The 17,008-nt window shown below is 42.2% G+C and overlaps 2 protein-coding genes across 3 annotated transcripts; one reads left to right on the top strand and one right to left on the bottom strand.

The window, feature by feature from the left end:
- The first annotated feature begins 2,871 nt into the window (after positions 1 to 2,871).
- LOC127771826 (heavy metal-associated isoprenylated plant protein 27-like) lies at positions 2,872 to 4,083 on the top strand. The gene is made up of 3 exons (XM_052297765.1): positions 2,872 to 3,108; positions 3,265 to 3,340; positions 3,462 to 4,083. The coding sequence occupies exons 1-3, from the start codon at positions 3,028 to 3,030 to the stop codon at positions 3,770 to 3,772; spliced, it is 468 nt and encodes a 155-aa protein (XP_052153725.1). The 5' UTR covers positions 2,872 to 3,027; the 3' UTR covers positions 3,773 to 4,083.
- Positions 4,084 to 9,868: 5,785 nt separating this feature from the next.
- LOC127771653 (uncharacterized) lies at positions 9,869 to 17,008 on the bottom strand. 2 transcript variants are annotated; one of them, XM_052297579.1, is made up of 10 exons: positions 16,645 to 17,007; positions 16,377 to 16,577; positions 16,223 to 16,289; positions 14,292 to 14,350; positions 13,072 to 13,150; positions 12,496 to 12,614; positions 12,340 to 12,419; positions 11,242 to 11,311; positions 10,410 to 10,487; positions 9,869 to 10,329 (listed from the first exon to the last, which is right to left on the bottom strand). In XM_052297579.1, exons 1-10 carry the CDS (start codon positions 16,909 to 16,911, stop codon positions 10,273 to 10,275), a joined length of 1,077 nt encoding a protein of 358 aa, XP_052153539.1. In that variant the 5' UTR covers positions 16,912 to 17,007; the 3' UTR covers positions 9,869 to 10,272. The 2 variants fall into 2 exon arrangements, 1 of the variants encoding a protein (XP_052153539.1); XR_008017187.1 differs by lacking the exon at positions 11,242 to 11,311 and having other exon boundaries at positions 16,645 to 17,008.

The following is a 17,008-nucleotide window of genomic DNA, read 5'->3' as shown; positions in this document are numbered from 1 at the left end:
TGTGAGGTAGATGTATGATACCATCACTAAACTTAGGACATTAAATTCACTGGCTTATAAATCATATAAGTCAATAAACTGATTTAAAAGTCTAGACCAATAAACCTAACCTTCAATAAAGAGGGCCTCAGTGAGTTGGACTTATTTATTGACAGATCTCACAACTTTTGGCTTTGGCCCATATATGGAGAAACTGGATCTCATCTCTCTTGCTCACCTGATCGTCCAAAATTACTGATGAATCTTCCATGCAAGAGGTTCAAGACAGCTATAGGGTGATCCACTTTCACCTATGGTTTTAATCCTCGCAATGGAGGCCTTGCGTAAGACATTACCCGCAACTGAAACAGTGGGCCTCCTGTCCCAACTCAATTGCAACTACTGCAGGTTCAGGTCTTCGCTTTATGCGGATGATAACATGTGATCATGAAGTATACACATGCAACCAAACATGAGAAATATAAAACATTGTCAAACAATGCATTGGATGAACGGAGGATCCATAAAATATTAAAGTCTAATGAGTTTTGAAATTTAGTTCGGCCTCCAGAGATAACACTGAATTCAAACAGACCTAGCGCCTTCATGCCATCTCCGATTTGGGTGATCTTGAACTTGATGGAAAGCTTATCTCTCTACCTTTCAAACGCATTCGGTCTCGTATCCAAATTCATTCCGAGTTAACAGGAATCGTCAAAACAAGGCAGTGCTGTTACTGAAACCTAACTTGGGTCTTGGGCCTTCTAATCACTAGTGGAGAAAGCCTTTTTACTCCCGGTTGGTAACCCCCCTATAGTCCCGGTTTTCCAACCGGGAGTACGAATCCGGGACTAAAGATCACTATCTTTAGTCCCGGTTCAAATACCCGGGACTAAAGATTACGAACCGGGAAAAAAAAGAGGAATCTTTAGTCCCGGTTGGTGTTGGAGTAGCGTCAGTTCAGATGGTGCCCTTTTTGTCCAGATTTAATCTCTATATTTTCTCCCGAATCTAGTGCCATGTATATCCCTAAATCAATCCCCAAATCCCCAATTCAAAATAACATCCCAATTCTTAAGTTATTATAAACATAAATCAAATACATCACAAATCCTTAAAAAAGTGCACTCAAATCAAATACATCACAAATCCTAAAAAATACACACAAATCAAATACATCACAGATTATACATCTCATATCCATACAATGAATCACAAAATTATACATCTCAATCAATCACAAATTATCAAAAAAAAAAAAGAAAAGAGGCCGGCCGGCAGACGAGAGGGCACGACCGCCGCCGCGCGTGACACCTCTGGCCGCCCGCCATGGCCGCCGCCGGGCGCGGCCCCGCCAGCCGCCGCCGCCCGCCATGGCCGCCGCCGCCGGCCACCGGATGGGAAGTGAGGGGGAGGAGAGGTGAGGAGGAAGGCGAGGAGGGGGAGGAGGAGTTAGATCTGTGAAGAGGAAGGGGAAGGGATTTGTGAAGTGTAGGAGAGGATAAGAGATAGGGATTATATACTACATATTAAATTTTAGTCCCAGTTGGTAAAACTAACCGGGACTTAAGATCAATATAATTTTTAGTCCGGTTAGTATTATTAACCGGGACTATAAAGATGATCTTTAGTCCCACTAAAGATCCTCGGCCCCCTGACAGACTACTGACACGGGATGAACCGGGAATAAAGATGATTTTAGTCCCGGTTGGTGTTACCAACCGGGACTAAAGATCATAAAATAGCTGTGGTGTTTTTAACCGGGACTAAAGATCATTTTTAGTCCCAGTTTTTATTGCAACCGGGACTATTAATAGACTAGGCCCATCTCGGAAGTATCTCCCTCCACTTCCACGAATTAACACTAAACCCTAGATCTATTTTCTCTATAAGTGTCTATGTGCACCCTCTAGAACATTTGGGTTTTGTTTAGTTGAATTTTGCCAAGTGCTATTCACCTTGTCTCTAATCCTCGCTTGATTAGTCGGCGACTATAGATTCAGAGCTCTCAATAGTTGGTGTGTTGATTTGTCGGGTCAATTAGATCTACCACTTTAATCAGAACTATTTCTTCGTGCTTCATCACCTATTCGTAATTTAGATTGCATCTTATCTTGTTCCTGCAGTGTTCTCTCGTTTGCATTGCTGAGATCATCAACCACGCGTCATGCCTGGTATGACATCGTTTGTGGTGTAGCGATTGCACGACGTTCTGGACTTGTTCTGGTTGGTAGCCACATTGCAAATGTTGTACTCGATCAAAACAAGAATTATCCTCTGACCAGAAGATCAGGCCACGAGAGAGAGCTTCATCAATAACCTCCATCCCTAAATAAGTGTTGTTATGGGTTTTCGTATCATGTTTCACTATTCATCTTATTTTAAAAAATAATATGATTAGTATTTTTTGTTGTTATTACATAATAGAACATAAATATATTATTTTATGTATGACTAAATTTTAGAAAAAAATTATAAATTTTTTAAATAAAACGGACGGTTAATCATTAGGAAAATATTTTTGTTCTATTTCTTTTGTTCGATCCCCGCTCCCAATGAACCCCATCCCTTGGCAGGCAGTCAGGTCGGCCGGCAGGTCAGGTGCATCGCATCGTCCCAAGACCTGAATAGCGGTGGCGGTGGAGAGATATCGCTCACATCAATCACCACCACCTGGCCATGCTGCCGGCAGGCAGTCCTCCCACGTGGCACTTGTATCGACGTGTGGGCCCCACCCAACACCCAACGGAGCCTCTCGGACCATATCATCTTCCTACCGGCTTCCTCTCATGTGCTCCGCTCCGTTCACACCAGCAGAAAAGTCTCTCTGCCCACGTGTCAACGCACCGGTGGATGCCACCGTTTGCGGCGAGGCCTTATATCAGAAGGCGAGCGATACCTACACACCGCAGGATCCAATCCACTTGCATTTCAGCTCAGGAAGCCTCTGCTACTTTGCTTGGCCTGTACAGTAATACAGATAAAGACCTGCAGTTCTTTGGTCTCTTTAGTGAGGACTGAGGAGTTTGGTTGGAGATTGTTGAGGAGATGGGCATCGTCGACGTTGTCTCCGAGTTCTGCTCCGTGCCGAGGACTCGCCGACACCTCAAGAAGAGGAAACAATTCCAGGTAATACTGAACATGTTAATCCATTAATCGCATCTCCCTCTTCTGTCGATCTCTGTATATCTGTCTTCCAGTCGAATTTGTACCATGATAGTACTAGTTGACAGTTGTGTTGTTGGAGTGGAAAAAACTTATGCTTATATCCTCTTCTTGTTTCAGACAGTGGAGATGAAGGTGCGGATAGACTGCGAAGGCTGTGAAAGGAAGATCAAGAAGGCCCTTGAGGACATGAAAGGTGCTTAATCATATTTTTGCTGCTGCTTCTTCTTTCACACGCTCTGAAAAGCAAAACAAGGGCTCCTTTAGCTTTTGTTCTTTGTTGTGGAAATGATTGACGAATCTGTGCATGTGCGCAGGGGTGAGCTCGGTGGAGGTGACGGCGAAGCAGAACAAGGTGACGGTGACGGGGTACGTGGACGCCGGGAAGGTGATGCGGCGCGTGGCGTACAAGACCGGGAAGCGGGTGGAGCCATGGCCATACGTGCCGTACGACACGGTGGCGCACCCCTACGCACCGGGCGCCTACGACAAGAAGGCCCCCGCGGGGTACGTGCGCAACGTGGTGTCCGACCCCTCCGCCGCACCGCTCGCCCGCGCCTCCTCCACCGAGGTCCGCTACACCGCTGCCTTCAGCGACGAGAACCCCAACGCCTGCTCCGTCATGTAGCTAGCTGTGTGTCCCCGGGACGACGACGAAGCAGCCTAGCAGGGTGTTTTTGTTGCCCCTTGCAGCTGTAATAATATTCTGTGTGTCCAGATTCGCCATCCCTCAAAAATCTTTCATAGTATTATAGAAGGGAGGAAGTAGTAATTTTTCCAGCTGTAGTAATGTTCTTTGCTTTAGATAGGGTGTTGTGTTACTATTGGACTCTCTTTTGCTTGTGCGTTTGGTTTCTGATGTAAAATACTCCATCATGTTCTTGTTTGGTGAGATGAATCTTCAAATCTGCAAAGTTGCAGATCGGTTGTTTGAGCTTAGCATGATTGATTGGGGTGGGTGGGGGAGACGTGTGTATATCGTACTGTATATTCGAGTTTTGGGTGTGCTCACAAGGTCGGCAGCGCCGAAAGGTTTTTTTTTTTATCCGAGGCGCTGATTGCGACGTTCTGAAACTGTAGCCCGATGCTGGTGTGGCATTATTTTGGTGGTTGGATGGTCAGCCGATAATTCTAAACTTTGAATCAAAGATTAGTCATTTTTCATTACATCAATCTATCATATACACATTAGTTATTATCATCTTTAATTTTAACCAAAATCTAAACTTTGCGCTGAACTAAACACAGCCAAGGTGTACTATATGCCAAGTACGCGCTATATATTGCTATTAATATTTTAAATATTTAAATTTTAAACATATATTAAATACATAGGTTTTTCAATTTTATTAAATTAATATAAGTAAACTTTGTTTTAACGAAAGTTATATGTAAACTTTATTTTGAATTCATAAGGACACAACAATTTTATTTATCTATAGTTTTAAAAATCAGGATTAGTATCTATATTGTTGTCGAAATGACAATAACTTCACGTCGAAGTACGTGGTTCTCTCAATGAAATGATTGGATGGTAAAAGCAATGTATTAATGATGAAATTTTTTTGATCCCCTATTACATAACCCTAAGGTTTTGTGTGAGCCTTCTTGGGCCGCAACACCTCCTAGCCCTTTTGTTGAAGACGAGCCCCATTGGGCGAACCCCTTCTGCTTCGCGCCATGGCTTCGCCCAACAGAGAGACTTGATGACGAACCTTATGGCTTCCATTCTTCGACTTCGCCTTACAGCTTCACCCTATGGCTTCACCTCCAAGCGACCCCTTGTGATTTTAGTCGGCGCTTTGCTAATCCGGTGGTTTCGGCAGATTTGGTCAAAGGCCCTCGTGATATGCCTCCAGCAAGCCCCTTACGGGCAAGAGCGAGTAGGGAGCTTTGGGCGAGACCGTGCAAATATGTGGTATGGCATGAGGTGCCCCCTTTCGGCCGATGTTCCTGCTAAAACCTATGTACACCTGCAGAAGCTAACCCTTGTTATTTCATGAGTTCTCTCAAATGTTTCCATGTTGTTTTTCGACCTTCTATCCTTTTCGGACGTGAGTTAGGTCACTTCTTCTTTTCTTTAAACTCGGGTTTTGGGTCGCGTTTTTCCTGTTCATGCGGCCTTTTACTGTTCGGCCCATCCTAACGGGAGTTACCATTGCGTCCATCCCTGGGTGCCACGTGGTGGGCTGCTATTGGCCGGAAGGCGAACCGTCGCGTGACTAGGGCTATATAGTCCCCCCGTGGGTCGCTTTCACTTTTACCCCATCTATTTTTACTTCCCCCGGCTGCGTTCTTGCTCTCGCTTTCACCTTTTCTTTTTCGGCCTTGTAGTCTTCGCCAGCTCTGACTTTCATTTTTCGCCATTCCATCATGGCTCCGCGCAAGCCTGCTCCAGCCGCAGCGACCGGACCGGACCCCTGCAAGATTGGCGAAGACTGCACCGGCTTCCTCGGCACTTCGCTGTTCAACAAGGCAGATCTGGCGAAGCTCGTCGCGTCAAGTACAGTGGTTGAAAAGCAAGCCTTCTTCGCTGGCGATGTAGTGGTTCATCGCCCCGTTGATGGCTGGACCGTTGTCTTCGCCGCCTTCTTTGATGCAGGTTTTCGCTTCCCATGCGACGTCCTGCTCCCCAAGGTCCTTCAACTTTTCCAAGTGGAGCTTCCTCAACTGAGTCCCTCAGTCCTAGTTCGGATCGCGATCTTCGACTGGATTTGCCAAACCGCGGGGTTCGTGCCATAAACTGATCTGTTCGGCGCTATCTTCTTCGCCACCGTTCACTCAAAGATGGTGGTCACTCCGGTTGGGACAAAGAAAACCGTCTTTGGGAGTGTGAACTTCAATGTTCGCCCTGTATGCTCCGATTTGTGGCCGGTGAATGCCTCCATGCCAAAGTGGGAGCGGCATTGGATGGAGAGGTGGTTCTACCACACGAATCCCTATGGAGCTAAGACAGACGCGACGAAGGCAATCCGATAGGGCCGGCTAGTGATCTCCCCTAACCGGAAGCTGAAGGTGGCGATTGATGGGACGATCGAGTCCCGTTTCACCCTTTTGCGGAGAACCGCCCATCGGTTGAGCTACTGTCATTTCGTGGAGGAGTTTTGCATGTTGGCAGATCACCGTAAATGAGGACGAACGGGTTCTCGACTTGCCTCGCCTTGTTTTGCTGGGAGGCGTTAATCGTAAGTTTTTGGGCCAATTCCCTACATGCCCATGTAATTTCACTCAATCCCTTCTACGCCCCTGAAATTTGTTTGATCTCTTATATACCCCTGAGTTTTTATTTGGATCCCTTACATACCCACTCCGTTAGTTGACCATTAGTTTGACCGTTAGTTATTGTAGAAATTATTTTATTGTCCTTGGTATATTGTTAAAAGCTAGAAATGTTTTATGTGTAAATTATTTGAGTTGTGAAAACCAATAAGGAATAAATTACTAAATATTTGTTATGAATTTTTAAAAATAAAACATTATTTCATTAAAATAAAAAAGATTTATCGTAAAAAAAGGTTCTGCATAAAATTTGAAAATTACTTTTCAACAAATATTTAGTGAAAAAAGATTCGTTGTGAAAAAACAAAGGGGATGTAATTAGTTTATCACAAATTAGAAAACAAATTTAAAATTTTTAAATAAATTTCAGATCAAATTTGACGAATTTCGTATATCTTCCCAAAAATTTAAACCTAAATAACATTTAGTTTTTGCTCTTAATTTTCTAGCGAAACTAATGTATGGATTTAATCATAATTTTTAAAAAATAAAAAATAATAACTTTTATTTTTTAAGTTGGGCATTAAATGATTATATTGCTTTTATTTTGTATAAGTTAATTTTTTTCATATGAAAATTTATTGGGTAGGTACCACATATGTATAGGATGGATAATATAGTCATTTTAAAATATTTAGCGGTCAACTAATGGTCAACCAATGGAGATGGGTATAGAGGAGATCAAAATAAAAACTCAGGGGTATATAAGGGATGATGTCAAATTCAGGGGTATTGAAGGGATTGAGTAAATTTTCAGGGGTATTTAGGGAATTTTCTATAAGTTTTTCTAATTTGCTAACTCTTTATTTATCTCATACCCTTTTGTTCTTTCTTTTTTTTTTTGCCTCTCTTATTTTTTTGCCTTTTTGCGCAGTTCTCACCCTAACCCAGGCCGAAAATGAGGCCCGAACTCTGATCGGGGACCTCACCATTCATGAGTATAGCCAGCTCCTGACGCGTCAAGTCACCGGTCGGGCAAATCGGGTTTACAATGGCTGCCCCTAGCGCGCCCTGGCGACGCGCTCCAACATGCCGGGGCTGAGGACGACGGCGAGGTCCTCGAACCACTAGGTGCGGCTGGTGCACCGCACGCTGAGGCAGCTGCTCTTGGTGTCGCACGAGAACCGGAACACCAAGCTCTCCGGCGAGGAAGCTCGTCAGGGTGGCGTCCCCTGGGGTGATGGCCACGTGGGACACCAGCGCGCCGATGACCTGGTCGAACATCCCTGTAGCGTCCACCATCGGGTGCAGCTAGCCGCTGGCACTACCTGACTATGTCCACCACGCTCTGCCACGACCACTGCGGCATCTCATCGAGAGCCTTCTCCGTCATCTTAACCAGGCTCGGCGGTGTCGACACCTCCGCCATCGCCGCTACTGCTGCCACCATGTCCATGAACTCAACCGTGCACCGCCCATAAAATCCCCCAAGATGCGGCGCTGGAGGAGAGGATAGAGAGAGAAGAGAGATAGGAGAGTTGAAATGTGGGTCCAAGAGCATTTTCGATATTTAATGCTATTTCTCTCTCCTCTTCAACCGAAAATTATTATTTTAACTAATGATGTGTTCATCAGCAAATATCCACGATCCAGTTTTTAAGAGTGTCTTCCGCTAAAAGTCACTTCGGACAGTGTCCTACAGCTAAAACCATAAAGTCATGATGTCCTGTAGCAAAATTTGTCAAAAAATTAGCACAAATGAAAAAAAACTAACACAGAGGTTAACTAACTGTAATAGCAAAAAGGAAAGAAAAACACGTTACAATTTTTTTTTAACTAGGGCTGGAAAGCCCCCATTTCCATTACTAAAAATGAAACGACAAGTACAACAGGGTTCAGAAGTAAAAAAACAAAGGAAAAGGCTAAACACAACCCCCTTACTGGAGCAGCACCCTGACAAGAGAGACTAACAGTTTCTGCAGGGCAAGCATTACAGAGATCACCAGATCACAGACAACAAGATGTAAAGGGGAGACCTAACCGAGTAGTACCATAGCAAAGCAAAGAACTCAGCAACACTAAACTCCTGAACTTCTTTATTCCAAACGTCTTGCATAGATTCTCCACCCAAATCGGGAACTGAAGACTTCACTTGCCACTTGTCTTGCCAGCTTGGCTCCCAACATTAAGCTTCTTTGTCTTGCCTCCGATTTCTGCAAGTTAGCCCAATTTTCAATAAAATGACATGTAAGATATATCAGCTCAATTGGATCATTGGGCCATTTTTTATCAAAACACACTTTGTTTCTGGACTTCCAAATGGCCCATAATACAGCTGCCACCCCCCACCATCACAAGTTGCTTAGAGTGTTTGTCAAAATTAGATAACCATTATCCAAACATATGGTTTTTATCTCTAGCAGGTGTTATATTCAAGGCACACAACATCACATTCCAGATCAATTTAGCAACAGAGCATTCAAAAAATAAATGCTGTATGGACTCCTCCTTATCACAGAATTGGCACAATTTATCACATTTTCTCCAACCTCTCTTAAAAAGGTTATCTTTAGTAAGGATTCTGTTTTTTAACACCAGCCATAGGAAAATCTTGATTTTCAGAGGTATTTTAAACTTCCAGATTTTTTTTATATGGGAATGCCACTTGCTCCCTTTTAAGAGCTTTATAAAAGGATTTGACAGTGAAGCAACCATGCTTTTCTAGATTCCACCACATTTTATCTTTTATTCCTTCTTGCAAATTCAGAAGCATCCATCTCTGTTTAATCCAGTCTCTAAGTTTATCTCCATGCAAAGTCCTTCTGAATTTGATAATCTCCCATCCTTCTCCTTCAGTTTTGCAAGGGTGATATGTCTAGTATGGGTAATGTTGTATAAAGCAAGGAGCTGCAAATTCAGAGGTCTGCCACCATACCAATTATCCTCCCAAAACAGATTGTTTTTGCCATCTCCAACCTAAGTTGAACAAAATTTCAGGAATTCTTCCTGACTTCCATCAAACCATGCTAGAAATGAAAATTACCCGCTTTATAAGTCACCCATGACAAAGTTTTTTGACTCAAATATTTTTCCCTGAGAATGGAAATTATAGAAACGAGCGCTCGTCAATTCGTCATTGATAAATCATAGAATGTCACATATGTATGTTGGTATGAATAATCTAGAGTTGAGCTCCTAATTGGCACAGTCCGTAAAAAGACATTCGGCCTTCATGGTAACTATAGTCCTCTTAATTTTTATGTGTACACCGATCTCAAGTGAGGCCAAAAGATGGACAGCGCTTGAAATGAAGAACGAAATTACCGGTGGGCGGTGGTACAATCAAGGAATGATCTGCGGAAAAATAAAAACGGCCACCACTTTACTGTTCTCGATTACCGGCATATGTAGTACACCGATCTTAAGCGAGGCCAAAAGGTGGACAGCGCTTGAAATGAAGAACGAAATTACCGGTGGTACAATCAAGGAATGATCTGCGGAAAAATAAAAACGGCCACCACCTACTGTTCAAGATTTAATTGATATGTATATCGTGATTTGGGATAGATGCAATTGGATGGTCAGAAAACAATCTTCACTAAAACATGGCTACCCAATAAGCGTTTAACAACTGTCCATAGCTGCTCTTAGGCACGAAACAATCTACCTGCCCAAGGTTTGCCCAGCAAAAAGATTTCAATAGTTGAAATGGGTAAACGACCGCCTAAAGCTCTCTTTCAGTGAAATAAACACAGGTGTTCGAAAATAAGTGTTGAGATCACTGAAGATGAAGTGCCTTTTCACTGGAACATAATGACCATGAGCATATTCCACCGAGGGAATTGAACCACACTAGCACACCTTTCGTTTTGCATCTAATTGTTAAGTTTGCAACTGTTCCCACATTTGCTATCCAGCTCGCCTAATGGGGTCTTGGAAGTATTGGAGAGAGATGAGAAGTGCTTCCTGAAAACGTTTGCTTTTGTCAAAATAGGAACAAATCCCTGAAAAATAATGAACTTTCCAAGCTTTCAAGTGTCAAGTACCTCCGTTCTTATTGTTCTGCTCCCTTGACTGGGACATGTATTCAAATAGGTATTAAATACATCATCTACACCTTTACCCTGCAGAAGGAAATGTGTCTTCAATAACAATACTAACAGTAAAACAACCATCATTTACTAAAGTATGAGCAGTTAGCCACACTAACACAGTAATCAAGTTATGTGTATCATAAACTAGGAAGTTTATAGAACAAATCTCAGCTGACCCATTACCGAGAGTTAAAAAACACAAGACATTGCAAGTGAGAATGGACTAGATGATGTAGGTTGGGCAGTTGGTCTATGGTGGATTGGTGGTCTAGTAGGTGCAATTTGGCGTGGCTTTCCTAGTTGGTATGAAGCCAGCAGCCTATATTCTCATTCTCATAAAGGCACACAAGAAAATACTAGCAACTAAACCACTACTATGCAGAGCTGATCTCCCTGGCTTCTTTTCATATTTTTGTTGTACTCCAATCTGAAGTTACAAAATTTTCCATTAGTTCCTTTCACCCCTTGTTTCATCAGTTCTCAAGTTCGTGTTTTAGTTAGAGAACTTGGACTCTGCCACATCTCTTAACTTCGCTTCAGAATCTGAACAGCCAGTATTGTTGGTCTGTGACCATTCAGTTTTATTCGTTTATTCAGCTTTTCATTAGTACTTAACAAAGAATACCAAATATTCAAAGACAATACCGGTCCAACTGAGTTTTGCAACTGCTGTATTTTGATAATTTCAGCCTGGTTTGTCTAGTGTCAGAAATAACAACATAGGTACCAGTTTTTTGTTAGTACTAACAAAATACGTATTAGAAACTATCATATGCAATGATACCTTCAAATTTCTATCTTCTTCAATGCATTCTTCTAGACCAGCCAATCCACCAAATGCAATTAAAAGGTGCCTGTACAATGAAGCGCTCATAAATGACAAGATAGCCATACACCCACAATGGTGGTCCTGTGTATTTTTCAGTTTATGATGAAGAATAGAGTGGATTCTACTTTGCCTCTCATACACTATCATCTGAGTCTAGAAATCAACCCTGAATAATAAAAACGGACATCTTCCACCCCTCAACCACCAAAACCAGTTTAAAATATCCCCTTAAGAGCAATACAATGTGGTTATAACCAAGGTTCTAAATAGAAGTGATAGTTACAACAATGGTGGTAGTGGGTTACTACCATTACCAAGACTAGGTAGTGCTACGAAATAGCGCATTGGAACAAAGCAGCTGCAATAGCAGCTGGATAGCAACCTCATAAGCAAAATAGCAGCTGCTATTGCATTGCACACTGAAGTCTGAATTATGGAGCTTAAATTTGTGTTGTGTTAACTCTTGTTGATTACTTGCTTTGTTTTTTTAAATAGAGTAAAGACCTAATTAACCATATCTCTATTTTCTTTTTCATACCAAGGCTCCAAAAGCAGCTACCCTAATGAGGGTTAAAAAAAAAAAAAAGCAGCTACCCAAATAACTCGACACTGGTAAATTCAGGCCAGAGGCAAATTATGTAAACTATATAAAATGATGAACCAGCTGTTCAACAATCAAATCACTGGAACCATCAAAATAAGTTAACCAGTAACATCACCAAGTCAATAGCTGGTCTGGGTTCAAGAACTATCTGACTGGATCACATATATTGTTGTATGGCCTATTTTATAGTAAGAGTCTGCAAAACACTCCCTATATCAAAAAAGAAATGGACATGTTTAATGCAAAAAAAAAATCACATTCAGTTTGTATATGTTCATTTTTTATTCATAGAAAAAAATCCTGAGACACTGGCAAAAAATAAATAAATAGTCATCATAAATTATGTCATAGCATCTAGAAACAAAATTTTGCATTCAGCAGACCAAACAACTATGGAAAAAACTGAATTGAATTCTGAAGGTAGTCCAAGGGAAGTGAAAACAATATACCTAAAGGAAGGTAAGATCAGCTCAGATGAACTAATGATCTTTCCATGCTCTGAAGTACCAATGATATAATCATATCCTTCCTAAAAATATGAAAATAATTAGTAATAAGTACTCTTTACCCTGTACTACATGTGATTGAGCTAAAGAAAATTGTACCTTGTATGGTGAATCACTGAAAACTCCACCCAAATTTGAAGCATACCGGACCTTATAGCCCCAATACAATTCCATTTCATCCCTGGGAGAGGAAGGGGAAACAATTTTCCTTTTGCAAGCTAGATGAAAAGTAAATGACAATATGTCATTAATCAATATCAAAATAACAGAAAAAATTCAAGTTGTAGAAGGCAAGAGCTAGAATAACTGAATGGGGATATAAGTATGCCTAGTGAACAGGAATGATAAAATGAAGCGACGCATTACGAAGTGAATCCAAAGAGCACACATGTGAACTGAAAATAGTCACTCTGTTTTTATGTTACATAATTAAAAAATCCATCCATTTTGCTCTGCAGAACAAGCAGAATGGTTTACTATATTATTCATATGAGAAATAAAATCCTGATAGTTGTTGCAGATTTTAACCAGTCATTGCAAATGGTTAGGAAGGATACTTCAGGGTATATGGATTAAAGAACATATACCGAGTAATTCAGATACTAAAAAGTTCTAGACGAAGAAAAATCAATAGAGCCACATCTGAAGCCTGGGTCAAGTGAATAAATCATTTACCTGTTGTAATGTCACGATTGGTACCCATGGCAATAGTTACTCTCTTCCCTGGTTCTAGCATTTGCTCAACCAGAACATTCTGTGATGAAAGACAATTATAGTAAGTTTATTGGATGAGAACGTACATTATCTAATACATGATCCACAAAGGTGTATATGATACAATATACATTACAGAATCTGAGAATCAAGTTTATCATGTTAAGTACAAAAAGATTTGGTCAGAGGCAGACATGCAACTATCAATATAAAGTTGCTAGACTTGCCAAAGCACTCTGGCCAGGCAGCTATCAGCATTGAAGCTATCCCATGCTGATTTTCATGTTTCACCATTCTCTTACCCTTGCCCCATCTGCAGTTATGGGTAATGGCCATGGCATGCCTCTTTGGTGCAAAGATATCTAGCTGACATTTTGACAGCTTACAGTTATGCTATGCTATCCTTGCCAAAAAAAAAAAAAAAAAAAAAAAAAAAAAAAAAAAAAAAGCAGTATGCCCTTTGTTTGGCCCAGCTTCAGCATATATTGAAAGCAGCCTTACTGGGAGTATAGAAAATTCACCAAGCAAACCTATATTACAGAAAAAAAAAAGAAGTATTTTGTTGGAATAACAAACTATGAACTCGTTTGTTATGTGTTTGGTATGACACCACCCACTAGCTTAACTTTTTTTCATTCAATTAGGCTAAGTTTACAGGGGTTAATTCCTCGGAGTAAAGGAAAGATAAAGATAGTTGGGTTTATGAAAAGGAAAGGGTTTGGTTTTTTGGAAAGGAAGGAAAGTGTTTGCTCTTTCCAGAAGTAAGAGAAGGACTACCTTGGGTAAGGTAGGACTTCTCGGAGTAAGGGAAAGCAAGGTGATACGTGTTCCTAGCAGTAGTTAAGCGCTATTGTTGCTAGGGGGCCCATGTATGGGGGTATGCGCGTGGAGGAAAACGCCCAGAAGGGCAATTTTTGAAGCCCTACGGCACTTTAGGGTAGGTTTAGGTACTCTGATACCTAAACCAGAATTTAAATGCATTTAAACGCATTTCTATTAGTGAATTAATTATTCGATTCATGCACTGGGTTAGTTTGTTTGGACAATAACCATATTATAACCCCTTTGTTTATAACTGAACAGATATTTTATAGTCTAAGCCGTCAGGTTACAACTGAACGGATATTTAATTACACAAGCCACTTGAGCTAAAAAATAGTATGTGAAAAAAATTTGGATACCTTACTCAATCCGACATCAACAAATGTCCCCATTGAACGATCCCCATCCAATGTTACACCTGTCTAAATTCATTCTACTGTAAGCATTCTGTTGAATCACACATGAAAAATGTGGTAACAAAAACTTTTCCGATACCAGCATTAAAATAGGAATGAAAAAACAGTCGAAACAAATCCAATTATGCTATTAGTACTCATGTTCCTTTTTTTAGTTGAGAAGCACAAAAGGGTGCCATTCTAAATTGAAGCCTTAACAAAGTTGAGCATGTGGGATAGGCAGTCCTCCCCCAAGAAGTAATTCTACATTAACACAACCAACAGCTCAGCCATTCAGTAACACAGCAGGATCAAAGAGCATATAAAGTTTATTTTTCCTTTTAGCATGAACTACGAGAATTGATAAAGTCCAAAGCAAATGAATTGCATATTGTGCATGTAATGAATTTCTGAAAGCTACGAAGAACAGATAAAACAACTGCACAATTCATGGGCATACTATATAATATTTATAAAAGGTGCAGACATGGCCACGCAGACAGAATTATTAAACATGATGAATCATTCGAAATACCAAACACTGCATGTGCTTATGCAGTGTTCAATTGATGTGCTCATATACATATAGTTTCATTCAAAGATGTCCCTAACTAGTTAAATATGAAATTTACAACTTCTCCTAGTTTTCTTTTTGACCGAAAAACAGTAGCAGATCTCTAGAACTTCTCCTAAATTAACAAGAGACCGAGAGGTAAGTCGCATAGCTCCTATAAATCTAGGAAGACAAACTTCATATTTTTCTAGTTAGGTAAAAAAGTTAAATTACATTGGTCATGTGATATTTACTTTGATTTCTCTCTCCTATTTCAATCCGATATACTAAAATAATGGTAGGAGTGTATTATAGCAAAGAGAAAATTCGCTCTATGCACAGAAAAAATGGCAGTACCAAAAATAGCACAAAACATTCCCCCATTCGACCAGAGGCACACGCCACTAGTTTTTCTTCAATTTGTAGCGCTTCCATCACATTTTCCGTCCAAGTGATTGGTTAGCCAAACATGAACTTGGGCTCCTCGGCTAATTGAACTTGTCCACGGTGGCGGCTGTGGTGGGGTGGCCAGCAGCGGAGGAGGGGGTGCGGCCGATGGAGAAGGTGTTTGCATCGCTGATGAGGTCTTCACATAGGTGTGGCTTATGGAGATGGAGAACACAGAGAGGTGCAGCTTGTCGTCGACGCGTAGCAGTTCCCTGTTTCTCTCTAGAAAAAAATCAGAGAGGAAGGGGCCAGTGGTCATCACGCGCAGCAGGAATTGAGTAAGAAGATGAGACAGAGATGTGAAGAATTCAGTGCTCCGCAATGCAAATCAATGGTGTCCTATGGAATTTAATTTTTGCAAATCAATGATTGAACAGGACACAACAAACTAGTTCATCATGGGGTTCGGGGATGGGAAGGAGTCGTTAGCCGCCACTGTCATCAACGACCTTGATCCCATGTGCCGTCGCACGGCGCAAACTGCCAGCCGCCGCATGCTTGCCTGCTCTCCCAGCCAAACGAGCATGAACTGATGAAGAACAGGAATGGTCCAACCCAACCAATCACGTGTGAATACAGAGAGGACTAAGGGTAAATTTGTCATTTTCTGTCCCTATTCACATGGAAACACTCGTCTTGCACTGCAGTTTTGGTGGAAGTGCTATGGATGGAAGAAAAACGAGTGGCCTGTGCTACCAGTCGAAAGCGGAAATTTTAGTTCCTTGTTTCTGTGCTACAGATCGAATTCTCTATAGCAAATAGCCAGAAAACTAGAGTACCCATGGCCGTGACATGATTTTAGTTCCCCACACAACAAATGCCGACTTCGCCAACCATATACGATAAAAGCAATTCAACGTGGATACCAATAGCACTGCAAGAAGAGAGAGATCACCTTCACGAAATTCAGACCACTCATGCTTGCGCAAATGGTGTGGTGCATCGAGTGGGGGCAGCAACCCCTGCATACAAGAAGCGACACGGATCAATCAGCACCTCCAGGAAACCCAACATGCCGATGATGCAATCATGTTCTTCAGCGGTCTCACCACAAACTTCAAGTTGTTGTGCATCGGGAAAAGGCGTCGGCGCAGGTATTGTGGAGTCTCCAGATACTGTAGGATGCGAACAAGGAAGCGCGCGCCACTCTCTACGTCATCGCCGCTGTTCTCCACTGAGGAATTGCTGTCGAAGACCACAACCTCGTCGATGCGGAAGACGGTCGCCGCGCGGGCGATTTGTCCTGCCAGCTGAAACAGGGTAGGAGCTAGAGCCGCAAGAACTAGCAAGGGAAGGTGAGAAAGGATGGATACTGACGAGGGTGGCGAGCTCGAGGGACTGGGCGTTGTCGATGATGGATCCGGCGACGGCGATGCTCACCGTGGTCTTCCGATTCGGAACCGCCACGTCATCTCCGTTCTTCTTCTGTTGCAGCTGCTTCTTCCTCTTATTGTCGTGGACGATTTCTTCGTCAGCCGCTGAAGCCTCTGCGGCTCCGCAGTCGTCCTTTCGCTTCTTTTTCTTCTCCTTCTTGCACCGGGCCTTCTTGGAGGCTGCTGCTGCCTCGGCGTCTCCGGAGTTCATTGCGGCGGCGGCGGCGGCGGCGGCGGCGGCGTAGGGGGACTAACACGAGAACACCTCCAGGTTCCAGGAGTCGAGAGGCCGACGAGAGTAGGGTAGT

Source organism: Oryza glaberrima, chromosome 4 (assembly GCF_000147395.1).
Source record: "Oryza glaberrima chromosome 4, OglaRS2, whole genome shotgun sequence".
Classification (NCBI taxonomy): domain Eukaryota; kingdom Viridiplantae; phylum Streptophyta; class Magnoliopsida; order Poales; family Poaceae; genus Oryza; species Oryza glaberrima.
Note: the sequence above shows the minus strand (reverse complement) of the source record. Positions and strands in the feature narration are given on the sequence as shown.